Source organism: Panulirus ornatus, chromosome 7 (genome assembly GCF_036320965.1).
Source record: "Panulirus ornatus isolate Po-2019 chromosome 7, ASM3632096v1, whole genome shotgun sequence".
NCBI lineage: Eukaryota > Metazoa > Arthropoda > Malacostraca > Decapoda > Palinuridae > Panulirus > Panulirus ornatus.
In genome coordinates this window covers 24,340,936-24,355,060 of record NC_092230.1, presented here as the reverse complement: position 1 = coordinate 24,355,060, position 14,125 = coordinate 24,340,936, and the positions used below count along the sequence as shown (strand labels likewise).

Below are 14,125 nucleotides of genomic sequence, written 5' to 3'. Positions count from 1 at the left end.
AAAATGACCACACATATCATCCGCTGCCTCTCTCAGCATGTTCACATCCAGCAACCTCTTGCTCTTCATGCCTGTTAATTAGCACATAATCTAATAATGCCCACTGACCCCCAACCCCACCTACTCACATATGCTTCTGCATGCACATACAAAGACAAAACTTCAATCTAAATCTAACCATGGCCAGTGGTGGTGCGGTGTATTCTATCATGATCCCTCTGATTGAGCAAACTGATCAGTTCTTCTTCTTCCATTACTTTTTCAAATACTCTGTCTCTCTCTTTAGTAGCTTTGAACTTTCCTGATTGGATGATCAGCTTCTCTAATTTCCTCTTTGCTGCAGCACGTTCAACAATTCGCTCATCAATTGTAGAGGCTGTGATGAGCCGCAAGACCAACACAGGTATCGTTTGGCCAATCCTGTGACATCGGTCTTGAGCTTGCAGATCACTCTGTGGATTCTGTATAATAATAAAGCTAAATTACTATCAACCAGAAAAAGGCTTTTATTATACAAAAGTGTATCTCATATTACTGAGAGAAGCACCAATGCAAAAAGTGACAACTGCTTCACTAAACTAAATGACTTGCAAACCAATGTGTTGATTCATTAATCAAATGTTTTTAATGGCTCCACACCTGAAGCTGTCAAAAAGATATTAACAAAAATACTGATGGAAATCTCCATTTTTGTGAAAACCATCATCACAATCAACTACTGGTAAGGTTCTTGTATTTGGGAATACCATTATGCTACTGTTAATCATAACATGAACTAAGCTGATCTAAATGTGATAGATTCTTTGAATGTTAAGACGGAACAACAAAAAGTATATCAAACAAAATCAACTTTGCAAAAATTTTCTTACCAACTATCAAAACAAATACAAAAAATCAGATAAATCAAATAAAAATATCAATGCATAATCAACAGAGGGTGAAGAAAGTGAGTGAGCTAGGATATGTGAGTGTGTGTGTGTGTGTGTGTGTGTGTGTGTGTGTGTGTGTGTGTGTGTGTGAAGAGATACCAGGAAAGACAGTAAAATGGCAATCATGGAGAGTAAATGAAGCTTAATGAGTGGGTGAGAAATTGGAGGTATTTAGGGTAGTAGTGATGACATGTGCAAAAGTATGTAGCATGCAGTGGGAACTGGACACATGAGAAATGTTAGTATGAGGTGGGATGGCAGAGTTAAGTAGCTAGTGCAAGGGATGTGTGATATCATCAAGGTTGTTTTATATATTTATGGATGGAGTTGCAAGGGAAGAGCATGCACAGGTTTTAAGAAGAAAACACAGGAGTGTGGGAAAATAAGAGGTGATTCAGTTACTGTCTACTGGTGATACAGCTTGGTGGATTTGAAAAACTGAAGAAGTCTGTTTCTAAGTTTGGGAGAGAGTGTAAAAGGAGAAAGTCAAGTACATGTGAATAAGAGGAAGGTTAATAAGTTTTGCAGTACAAAGAGACAATTAGTTGGAGTGTGAGTTTGAATGAAGAAAACATGGAAGTATGTGTCTTATATGCTTAGAAATGGACATGGAACCATGGAAGCTGAAGTGAATCACAGGGTGGGTGAGGGGGTCAAAGGTCCTAAATGCAAAGAGGAATATGTGGAAAGCAAGGTCACTATCTGAGACGGCATAGATGTACATGTTTGAAGGTATAGTCATAGAGACAATGTTGTCAATGCGAGCAGGGGTTCTATAAAAGAATGTATGGAAGACAGTGAATATGTTAAAAATGAAATCTATGAGGACGACATGTAGTGTGAGGAGGGTTGACTAACAAATGATAGGCTTACAGAGAGAAGTAACAAAAAGGAGAGTATGATAGAAAGAGCTGGAGGGTTTGCTGAAATGATATGTACATATGGAATAACTGAGTAGCAGCTGACAAAGAGGACATATATGTCGGAAGTGGAAGGGACAGAAAATAGGAAGACAGAACTGGAGATGGAAGGATGGAGAGAAGAAGGCTTAGTGTGTTTGGGGTCTGAACTTTCAGGAGGGCATAAGACATGCATGAGAGAGAGTGAACTGGGATGATGTGGTATATAGGGGGCATTGTGCTGTCAGTGGACTCAACTAAGGCAAATGAACCAGCCACAGGAAACTATAGATCTGTGAGGCCTGGCTACGAATAGGGGGCTGTGGTTCTGGTGCATTACATATGACATTAAGACAGTAGACATGAGTGAATAAGGTCATTTCTTTGTCTACTCCTGACAGTACCTCACTACTGTGGGAAATGGCTAACAAGTATGAAAAAAATATGACCAATAGAGACCTCATTGGAAATAAATCGACAAGAAGAAAAGTTTCAAACATTTCAAGAATACCATAAACACCTACTTTCAACATTAAAATCAATAAACACACATGCTAATATATACCTCATCTTACCCCAGTGAGTTTCTTCCATGGGTTTCTGCAGCTCTCAGTAAGCTGATTACACCCAATTGGCAGAACCACACACCATAAAATGTGGTGATGTTTTGTGTGTGTGTGTGTGTGTGTGTGTGGGTGTGTGTGTGTGTGTCTGTGAGGGGTGAGCACAGGGCAACTGAGTAAGCATTCAGTGTTTTCAGTGTGACTGGTCCTGTTATATGCTAAAACACTGCTTCTAATGCAAGAGTGATGTGTGGTGTCCAGAACATAGAAAGGGAGGGATGTTTCTTAAAGGTCTGGGGAGTTTAATTTCAAATGAGTGAAAGTCTACAGGGGTGGTGTTTAAAACTGGGAAGTAAAGATAATCATATGGTCATGCTGGGTCATTCTGGTGTATATACAGCATGACTTTCAACTACCTCTTCTCACTTATATGATTTGCTTGTTTCAGAAAACCTCCACGAATCTTCACCCTTGCTTCCACAAGACAATGATCAAACATCCCACCAGCTGCTGCTTTCAACACATTCAGACTCAAAAGTCTCTCTTTTTACATGCCTATCAATTAGTGTGTAATCCAATATTGCCCTCTTATCATCATTCCTATTTACCCATGTACACTTAACCGTACTTCTCTTTAAACAAGGCATTCCAAGTCACCAGACCTTTATCAGCAATCAACTCCGAAAGCTGTTCACCGTTTCCTTTTACCTTGCTCAGTACACAATGCTCCCAAATATAACCTCAACAGTCTTATTACTCACCTTCGCATTTAAATAACAGATCACTAATACCCAGTCTCTTACATCAAAACTACCCATCCACTCATATACATATATATCTACATAAATGCTCATACATGCACATATACAAATACAAGCAGTGAAAAGTATTCATCAAGGATGGACATCACCCTTGAGGAGAGTGATTGGTTCCCAGTGAATGTCCATTTGCAGCAGGGGTGTGTGATGTCCCCATGGTTGTTTACTTTGTTTATGTATGATTAGGGAGGTAAATGCAAGAGTTTTGGAGAGAGAGGGGTGAGTATGCAGTCCATTGGGGATGAGAGGGCCAGGGAAGTGAGTCAGTTGTTGTTCATGGATGAAGCAGCTCTAGTGGCTGATTCGTATGAGAAACTGCAAAGGTTAGTTACTGAGTTAGGAAAAAAGTGTGAAAGGAGAGAGTTGAGAGTAAATGTGAATAAGAGCAAGGTTACAAGGTTCAGCAGGGTTGAGGGACTATTAGATGGGATGCGAGTTTGAATGGAGAAATATTGGAGGTCGTAGTGTTTTAGATATCTGGGAATAGATTTAGCAGCGAACAGAACCAAGGAAGTGGAAGTGAGCCATATGGTAGGGGAGGGAGCAAAGGTTCTAGGACCAGTGAATAATGAGTGGAAAGAGAGAGCATTATCTCGAAGTGCAAAAATGGGTAGCTTCAACGAATAGTATTATACTATCTTTTTATCATACTTAGTCGCTGCCTCCCGTGTTAGCAAGGCAGCTAAAGGAAACAGACGAAAGAATGGCCCAACCCACCCATATACACATGTATGAGCATAAATGCCCACACACGCACATATACATACCTATACATTGCAACATATACATACATATACATACACACACATATACACATATATACACATGTACATATTCATATCCCTAGGGATAGGGGAGAAAGAATACTTCCCACGAATTTTCTGCGTGTCGTAGAAGGCAACTAAAAGGGGAGGGAGTGAGGGGGGCTGGAAATCCCCCCCCTCTCGTTTTTAATTTTCCAAAAAAAGGAACAGAGAAGGGGGCCAAGTGAGAATATTCCTCAAAGGCTCAGTCCTCTGTTCTTAACGCTACCTTGTCAAATAGTATGAAAAAAAAAAAAAATCCATACTTGATGCCTTCATCCATTCCTGTTGCCATCCCGCCACACATGAAATGGCTAGGAAAGCACAACAAAGGCCACATTCATTCACACTCAGTCTCTAGCTGTCATGTATAATGCACTGAAACCATGGCTCCCTTTCCACATCCAGGCCCCACAAAACTTTCTATGGTTTACCCCAGACACTTCATATGCCCTGACTCAATCCATTGACAGCATGTCGACCCCGGTAAACCACACTGTTCCAATTCACTCAATTCCTTGCACACCATTTACCTTCTTGTATGTCCAGGCGCTGATCACTCAAAATCTTTTTCACTCCATCTTTCCACCTACAATTTGGTCTCCCACTTCTCCTCGTTCCCTCCACGGCTGACACATTTATCCTCTTTGTCAATCTTTCCTCACTCATTCTCTCCATGTGACCAAACCATTTCAATACACCCTCTTCTGCTCTCTCAACCACACTCTTTTCATTACCACACATCTCTCTTACCCTTTCATTACTTACTCGATCAAACCACCTCACACCACATATTGTCCTCAAACATCTCATTTCCAACTCATTCACCCTCCTCTGCCCACACCTCACAACCACATAACATTGTTGGAACCACTATTCCTTCAAACATATCCATTTTTGCTTTCCCAGAACTTTCGCCCCCTCCCCATCCTGTGACTCACTTCCGTTTCCATGGTTCCATCCACTGCCAAATCCACTCCCAAATATCAAAAACACTTCACTTCCTCCAGTTTTTCTCCATTCAATCTTACCTCCCAATTGACTCATCCCTCAACCCTACTGTACCTAATAAACTTGCTCTTATTCACATTTACTCTCAGCTTTCTTCTTTCACACACTTTACCAAATTCAGTCACCAGCTTCTGCAGTTTTTCACCCGAATCAGCCACCAGCGCTGTATCATCAGTGAATAACAACTGACTCACTTCCCAAGCTCTCTCATCCACAACAGCCTGCATACTTTTCTCTCTCTCTCCAAAACTAATGCATTCACCTCCCTAACAACCCCATCCATAAACAAATTAAACAACCATGGAGACATCATGCACCCCTGCCGCAAACCAACATTCACCAAGAACCAATCACTTTCCTCTCTTCCTACTCGTACACATGCCTTACATCCTCGATAAAAACTTTTCACTGCTACTAGCAACTTTCCTCTCACACCATATATTCTTAATACCTTCCACAGAGCATCTCTATCAACTCTATCATATGCCATCTCCAGATCTATAAATGCTACATACAAATCCATTTGCTTTTCTAGGTATTTCTCACATACATTCTTCAAAGCAAACACCTGATCCACACATCCTCTAACACTTCTGAAACCACACTGCTCTTCCCCAATCTGATGCTCTGTACATACTTTCACCCTCTCAATCAATACCCTCCCATATAATTTCCCAGGAATACTCAACAGACTTATACTTCTGTAATTTGAGCACTCACCTTTATCCCCTTTGCCTTCACTTCCTCCAATTTTTCTCCAATCAAACTCATATCTCCATTAACTTGTCCCTCAACCCTAATAGCCTTGCTCTTATTCACATTTGCTCTCAACCTTCTTCTTTCACACACTTTTCCAAACTCAGTCACCAACTTCTGCAGTTTCTCACTTGAATCAGCCACCAGTACTGTATCACTGGAGAATAGCAACTGACTCACTTTCCAGGCCCTCTCACCCACAACAGACAGCATACTCACCCCTCTCTTCAAAACTTTTGCATTTACCTCCTTAACTAACCTATTCATAAACAAATTAAACAACCATGGAGACATCATACACCCCTGCTGCAGACCAACATTCACAGGGAACTGGTCACTCTCCTCTCTTCCTATTGTACACATGCCTTACATCCTTGATAAAATCTTTTCACTGCTTCTAACAGCTTACCTAACACACCATACTCTCTTAAGACCTTCCACAAAGCATCTCTATCAACCCCTATCATATGTTTTCTCCATATCCATAAATGCCACATATAATTCCATCTTTCCCCTAAATATTTATCACATACATTCTTTAAAGCAAACAACTGATCCACACATCCTCGACCACTTCTGAAACCACACTGCTCCTCCCCAATCTCATCCTCTGTACATGCCTTCACAATCTCAATCAATGACCTTCCATACAATTTTCCAGGAATACTTACCAAACCTATGCCTCTGTAGTTTGAACACTCACCTTCATATGAACCTTTCTGTCTTTGTACAATGGCACTATACATGCATTCCACCAATCCTTTAATACTTCACCATGATCAATGCATACAATGAATATCCTTACCAACCAATCAACAATAGTCACCCCCTCTCTTAATAAATTCAAGTACAATACCATCCAAACCTGCCTTCTTGCAAGATCTCATCTTCTGCAAGGCTTTCACCACTCCTCTCTCTTAACCAAACCATTATCCCTGATCCTCTCACTTTGCACATCCCACTGACCAAAACACACCACATCTGCTACTCTTATCATCAAACACATTCAACAAACCTTCAAAATACTCACTCCATCTCCTTCTCACTTCATCACTGCCTGTTATTACTTCCTCCCCTTGCCCCCTTCAATGATGTTCTTTGTTCTCGTCTTAAACGTTATTTACCTCCTTCCAAAACATCTTTTATTCTCCCTAAAATTTAATGATACTCTCTCACCCCAACTCTAATTTACCCTCTTTTTTACCTTTTGCACCTTTCTCTCAACCTCATGCCACTTTCTTTTATAGATCTCCCAGTCATTCGCACTACTTCCCTGCAAGTATCATCCAAATGCCTCTTCTTCTCTTTCACTAACAACCTTACTTCCTCATCCCACCACTCACTACCCTTTCTAGTCTGCCCACCTCCCACCTTTCTCATGCCACATGCATCTTTTGCATAAACTATCACTGCTTCCCTAAACACATCCCATTCCTCACCCACTCCCCTAACATCATTTGCTCTCACCTTTTGCCATTCTACACTCAATCTCTCCTGGTACTTCCTCACACAAGTCTTCTTTCCAAGCTCACTTACTTTCATCATTCTCTTCTCCCCAACATTCTCTCTTCTTTTCTGGAAACCTCTACAAATCTTCACCTATGCCTCCTCAAGATAATGATCAGACATCCCTCCAGCTGTCCCTCTCAGAACATTAACATCCAAAAGTCTCTTTTACATGCCTATCAATTAACACGTAATTCAATAACGCCCTTTGACCATCTCTCCTACTCACATTGGTTCCCAGTGAATGTCGAATTGCTGCATGGGTGTATGATGTCCCCATGGTTGTTTAATATGTTTATAAATGGGATGGTTAGGGAGGTAAATGCAAGAGTTTTGGAGAGAGCAGCGAGTTTGCAGTCTGTAGTGGATGAGAGGGACTGGGAAGTGAGTCAGTTGTTGTGTGCCGAAGATATAGCTTTAGTGGCTGATTCAGGTGAGAAACTGTAGAGGTTGGTGACTGAGTATGGAAAGTGTGGAAAGTGTGTGAAAGGAGAAAGATGAGAGAAAATGAAAATAAGAGGAAGGCTATTAGGTTCAGTAGGGTTGAGGGACAAGTTTCTTGGGATGTAAGTTCGAATGAAGAGATATTGGAGGAAGTGAAGTGTCTTAGATATCTGAGAGAGGACTTAGCAGCAAATGGAACCATGGAAGCAGAAGTGATTCACAGGGTGGAGAGGGGTCAAAGGTTCTGGGAGTGATGAAGAATGTGTGGAAAGAGAGAACGTTATCTCAGAGAGCAAAAATGGGTATGTTTGAAGGAACAGTAGTTCCAACAGTATTACATGGTTGCAAGGCATGGGCTATAGATAGGGTTGTGCAGAAGAGGGTGGATGTGTTGGAAATGAAATGTTTGAGGACAATATGTGGTGTGAGGGGGTTTGATCAAGAGAGTAATGAAAGGGTAAGAGAGATGTGTGGTAATAAAAAGAGCGTGGTTGAGAGAGCAGAAGAGAGTATGTTAAAATGGTTTGGAAATGTGGAAAGAATGAGGAAAGGTTGTCAAAGAGGATATATGTGTCAAAGGTGGAGGGAACAAGAAGTGCAAGACCAAAGTGAAGGTGGAAGGATGAAGTGAAAAATTTTTTGAGCAATCGGGGCCTGAACATGTAGGAGGGTAAGAGGCATGCAAGGAATAGAGTAAATTGAAGTAAATAGAGTAAAATGAAGTTGTATACCAGGGTCAACATGCTGTCAGTGGACTGAACCAGGGCATGTGAAACATCCAGGGTAAACCACGGAAAGGTCTGTGGGGCCTGGATGTGGATAGGGAGCTGTGATTTCGATGCATTACACATGACACCTGGAGACTGCGTGTGAGTGAATGCTGCCTTTTTTTGTCTGTTTTCCTGGTGCTACTTCGCTGAAGCAGGAGGAGGAGTCAAGTGGGTAGCGCTCATCGTCTTCGAAGGCTCAGACTGGGGTGTCTGAATGTGTGTGGATGTAACCAAGATGAGAAGAAAGCAGAGATAGGTAGTATGTGTGAGGAAAGAAACCTGGATTTTCTGGCTCTAAGTGAAATGAAGCTCAAGGGTAAAGGGGGAGACTGGTTTGGAAATGTCTTGGTTGGTGAGAGGACAAGAGCTTGGGAAGGAGTAGCACTACTCCTGAAGCAGGAGTTGTGGATGTGTTTGATAGAGTGTAAGAAAGTAAATTCTAGATTGATGTGGATAAAACTGAAAGTGAATGGATCGAGATGGGTGATTGTTAGTGCTTGTACACTTGGTCATGAGGAGAAAGATCATGAGAGGCAAGTGTTTTGGGAGGAGCTGAGTGAGTGTGTCAGCAGCTTTAATGCACATGACCGAGTATTAGTGACAGGTGATTTAAATGCGAGGGTGAGTAATGTGGCAGTGGAGGATATAATTGGTGTACTTGGGGTATTCAATGTTGTGAATAGAAAGGGTGAAGAGCTGATGGATTTGTGTGCTTTAAAAAGACTGATGATTAGGAATACCTGGTTTCAAAAGAGATTTTTTTTTTTCATACTATTCGCCATTTCCCGCATTAGCGAGGTAGTGTTAAGAACAGAGGACTGGGCCTTTGAGGGAATAACCTCACCTGGCCCCCTTCTCTGTTCCTTCTTTTGGAAAATAAAAAAAAAATGAGAGGGGAGGATTTCCAGCCCCCCGCTCCCTTCCCTTTTAGTCGCCTTCTACAACACGCAGGGAATACGTGGGAAGTATTCTTTCTCCCCTATCCCCAGGGATAAAAAAGAGAGATATACATAAGTATATGTATGTGAGTAGGAGAGATGGTCAAAGGGCATTACTGGATGATGTGTTAATTGATAGGCATCTAAAAGAGAGACTTTTGGATGGTAATGTGCTGAGTGGGGGTAGCTGCAGGGAAGATGAAGATATGTAGAGGTTTTCAGAAAGGAAGTTAAGTGTTCCCAAATACTATGCAAAAGATCCTGGGCTCAAATCCTCACTGTTGGAGGGTATTATGTGTTTTCAGAAGTGCGTGTTCATATCCACTACATTCGTGTTCATATACCTCCACATCTGTACAGTAAGGTTCTGTAAAATGCTAAATACTGGTAATGTGAGCTTGTTGGAATGTGACTGGTGTAGATCCTGTTGCTCATTGATGTGAGACGAAGGGTATCTGATTACTTGCAGTCAAAGTCATTTCCCTATCAGGGGTGATCATAGCCAAGCTGTTAGCATTCCCGAATATCACACAAAAGGTCCTAGGTTTGAATCCTGGTTGTTGGAGGGTATTATGTGTTCTACGAAAGTGCAAGTTCATATGCACTATTTTCATGTTTATATACCTCAGCATTTGTACATTAAGATTCTATAAAATGCCAACTGCTGTTAATGTGAGCCTGATGGGATTTGACCACTGAAGACACTATTATTCATGGATGTGAGATGAATGGCATTTTATTACTTGTAACTGAAGTCATTTCCTTATTAGGGACTATCATGTGTTCAATGAAAGTGCGAGTTCATATGCACTATATTCATATACATATACATACAAGTACATATACTTGCTTACCTCCATCCATTTCTGGCGCCACTATGCCCCACATGAAACAGCATCACTACACCCTGCATCTACGAGGCAGCACCAGGAAACAAAGAAAGAAAGGCCAAATCCACTTATACTCATTCTCTAGCTGTCATGTGTACTGCATCAAAACCACAGCTCCCTATCCAAATCCAGGTCTCACAGACCTTTCCATAGTTTACCCTAGACGTTTCACATGCCCAGGTTCAGTCCATTGAAAGCCCATCAACCCCAGTGTGCCACATCATTCTAATTCACTCTATTCCGTGCATGCCTTTTACCCTCTTGCATGTTCAGGCACTAATCGCTCATAATCATCATCACTCATCCTTCCACCTCCAATTTGATCTCCTGTTTCTCCTTGTTCCCTCCACCTCTGACACATATATCTTCTTTGTCAATCTTTCCTCACTTATTCTCTCCATATGTCCAAAACATTTCAAAACACCCTCTTGTGCTCTCTCATTAACACACATCTCTCTACTCTTCCATTACTTACTCGATCAAAGCACCTCACACCCCATATCATCCTCAAACATTTATTTTCAACACATCCACCCTCCTTCACACAACCCTATCTACAGGCCATGCCTTGCAACCATATAATACAGTTGGAACTACTATTCCTTCAAACATACCCATTTTTGCTCTCCAAGATAATGTTTTCTTTTTCCACACATTCTTCATCACTCCCAAAACTTTTGCCCCCTGCCCCAACCAATGACTCACTTCCACTTCCATGGTTCAATTTGCTACTAAGCCACTCCCAGATATCTAAAAGACTTTAATTCCTCCAAATTTTCACCATTCAAACTTATATCCCAACTAACTTGTACCTCAACCCTGGTGACACTAATAACCTTGCTGTTATTCACATTTACTCTCAACTTTCTCATTTCACACGTCTTTTTCAAACTCAGTCACCAACTTCCATAGTTGTTCACTCAAATCAGCCACCATAAATATCAATCATCTAAAAAAGAAACAGGCTGAAAATATTTTGCCATATTGACACAATCATGCATAGAACCTTACCCAATCTGAATCGTATATAATGACAGTATCAGCTGAGGTTAGATTGATACCGAGGCCACCAGCACGAGTACTCAACAAATACAAAAAATCTGTTGATTCTTTGTCATTGAACTCCTTTATATCATTCTGACGATCAGCTAGAGCCCTTTTACCGTCCAAACGTTTATACCTGAGGAATAAAACCATGCTGAATCATAAATTTCATCAATCATCTCTATTTAGATATCTTACATACACATTTCAACCTTTCTTCTTTTAGAAATTGAAATATGAGAGGGGGTCCCCCTAACCTCCCACTCCTACCCCTTTGTCACCTTCTACGACACACAGGGAATTGGAGGTAAAAATTTTTCTCTCCCACCCTAGGCCTAAACATGTGGGAGGGTGAAAGGAGTGAATGGGATACACTGAATTGGAATGATGTGGTATGCTACGGAGTGCATGGGTTACAGTGAATTGGAATGATATTGTATACTGGGGTCAACATGCTGTCAATAGACTGAACCAGAGCATGTGAAGCATCCTGGGTAAACCATGGAAAGATCTGTGAGACCTGTTTGTGGATAGAGAGTTGTGGTTTTGGTGCATAGCATATGGCATATGGATGTGAGCAGATGTGGCCTTTCTTCATCTGTTCCTGGCACTACCTCACAAATGAAGGAAATGGTGATCAAGTATGAATAAAAAGCAAATCTCAACATCTCTTGGATGGGGAGAAAACAATTCTTCCTCTGTATTCCCTATGAATTGTAGAAGGCACCTAACAGAGGTGGGAGCAAGGGGCTGAAAACTCTCCCCTTCTTGTATTTCAATTTCCAAAACAGGGAACAGAAGACAGCCAAGCACAGAGTGCTCATCCTCCTTGATGGATAAGGCTGGGAGTGTCTAAATGAGTGTGTGGATGTAAATGAGATAGGCTGTATGTTTGAGGAGAGAAACATTTATATTCTAGCTCTGAAGCAAAGCTCAAGGGTAAAGGGGGAAAAATAGTTTGGAAATGTCAGTGGTTGGTGAGAGGACAAGAAGCAGGAGTTGTGGGAATGTGTGAAGGAGTATAAGGAAGTGCACTCTAAAGTGATGGGGGTAAAAATGAAAGTGGATGGCAGGAGATGGATGATGATTTGTGCTAATGTAACTGACCATGAGAAGAAAGATCTTGAGAGTTTTGGAAGTAGCCGAGTGAATGTGTCAGCAGTTTGGGTGCAAGAGACCAGGTATTAGTGATGGGTGATTTGAATGCAAAGGTGAGTAATGTGGCAATTGAGAGTATAATCAGGGGCATGGGGTATTCAGTATTATGAATGGAAATGGCGAACAAATTGTGGAGTTCTGTGCTGAAAAAGGACTGATGACTGGGAATACCTGAAATAAAAAGAGGGAAAGAAACAAGTATATGTATATGAGAAGGAAAGATAGTCTGTGGGCATTTATCAATTACATGTTAACTGACAGGCATGTAAACGATACTTTTGGATGAAATATGCTGAGAGGAGCAGCCGGTGGAATGTCTGATCACTATCTTGTGGAGGCAAGGATGAAGAGGGAGAAAAAATGGAGGTAATGAAGTGTATAAGATGGCTGGGAGTGGAAATAGCAGCAAATGAAACCATGGAAGTAGAAGTGAGTCTTAGGGTGGATGAAAGAGCAAGGGTTCTGGGCTGTGGATAGAAAACTGTGGTTTTAGTGCATAAAACATGAAAGATAGAGAATGGACATGAGCAAATGTGGCCTTTCTTCGTTTGTTCCTGGTGCAACCTCCCTAACATGGGAAACGACAATCATAAAAAAAATTTTTTTTAATATATCAACGTATCTAACCATTAATAACCTCAAATGCCATGGCAAACTTAATTTCCTGTGCTATAATGAATAGTACAATAAATCTGACAAAGTTACCCTTTATTAGGTGACTTTTGTATCCAAAAACTACTAAACATTCACATTATAATTGCAATCCTGTTAAATCACTACAGTCAGATTAACTTTCAAGTAATTTTCAAGTACATCTGGCAAATTGTGTTTCAGTTGCTGAAGAAAGGAATGAAAATAAAATCATTGTAACAGCAGAGTGAAATGAGCAGAACTCTAAAGGTTAAAAATCATCACAAAGCTAGACTTTGGAGGTTCAAGTTTTAGTATGTCTAAAGTACACAACACTCGCCAGAAAGCCTGAGGTTAGTAAATTTGTACTAATCTCATAGTCTCACTTGTACAAAGGCCGAAGGGTGAGATAATCTTCAAGGATGTCCAGCATCATCGTCATCTGAGAAAAAAGAAGAACACGATGTCCACGTTTGTGAAGTTCTCCCAAAAGTTGATCAAGAACCTGCAACTTTCCGCACACCTCTAGAAGACCATTATCTACCTGAAAATGAAAGCAAAGAAAAATACAATAAAAAGATGTCAAGGAAAGACAAATCCTTCAAAGCCTTTAATGTATGTCAGCAATGGTAAACAATATCATTTCATTATTTTGATATTCTAAACATGTAAGCTGTATTTCAACCACCAGAATAACCATTTAAATATCTTGAAATACACGAAAATTTTATGATCACTATTATTTTGACCACAATCTTATCTATCTACCTATATCTCAGACACCTTTTCCATTCAGAACCCCTCAAAAGGGTGGACACAACAACAGAATCTCCTAAAGAACTCCAGGGCTGCTACTTAGCCTTTACTGCCAAAACCTTGACAGGCCATTGACAGAGGGCAAGTTTAGCACAGTGTTTGCAGAGGCTCCTACCTAATGTTCCTAAAGACAACTTCTATTGAATGCTC

At 40.9% G+C, this 14,125-nt stretch overlaps 1 protein-coding gene across 1 annotated transcript in view; it reads right to left on the bottom strand.

The window, feature by feature from the left end:
• Window positions 1-14,125, bottom strand: part of LOC139749312 (uncharacterized) — a 276,562-nt gene that overhangs the window by 33,519 nt on the left and 228,918 nt on the right. Inside the window, exons 19-21 of the mRNA XM_071663037.1 lie at window positions 13,546-13,703; window positions 11,339-11,507; window positions 179-461 (exon numbers count right to left, since the gene is read on the bottom strand). Of these exons, the coding sequence (XP_071519138.1) occupies window positions 179-461; window positions 11,339-11,507; window positions 13,546-13,703 (610 nt within the window). The remainder of the gene's footprint in view (window positions 1-178; window positions 462-11,338; window positions 11,508-13,545; window positions 13,704-14,125) is intronic.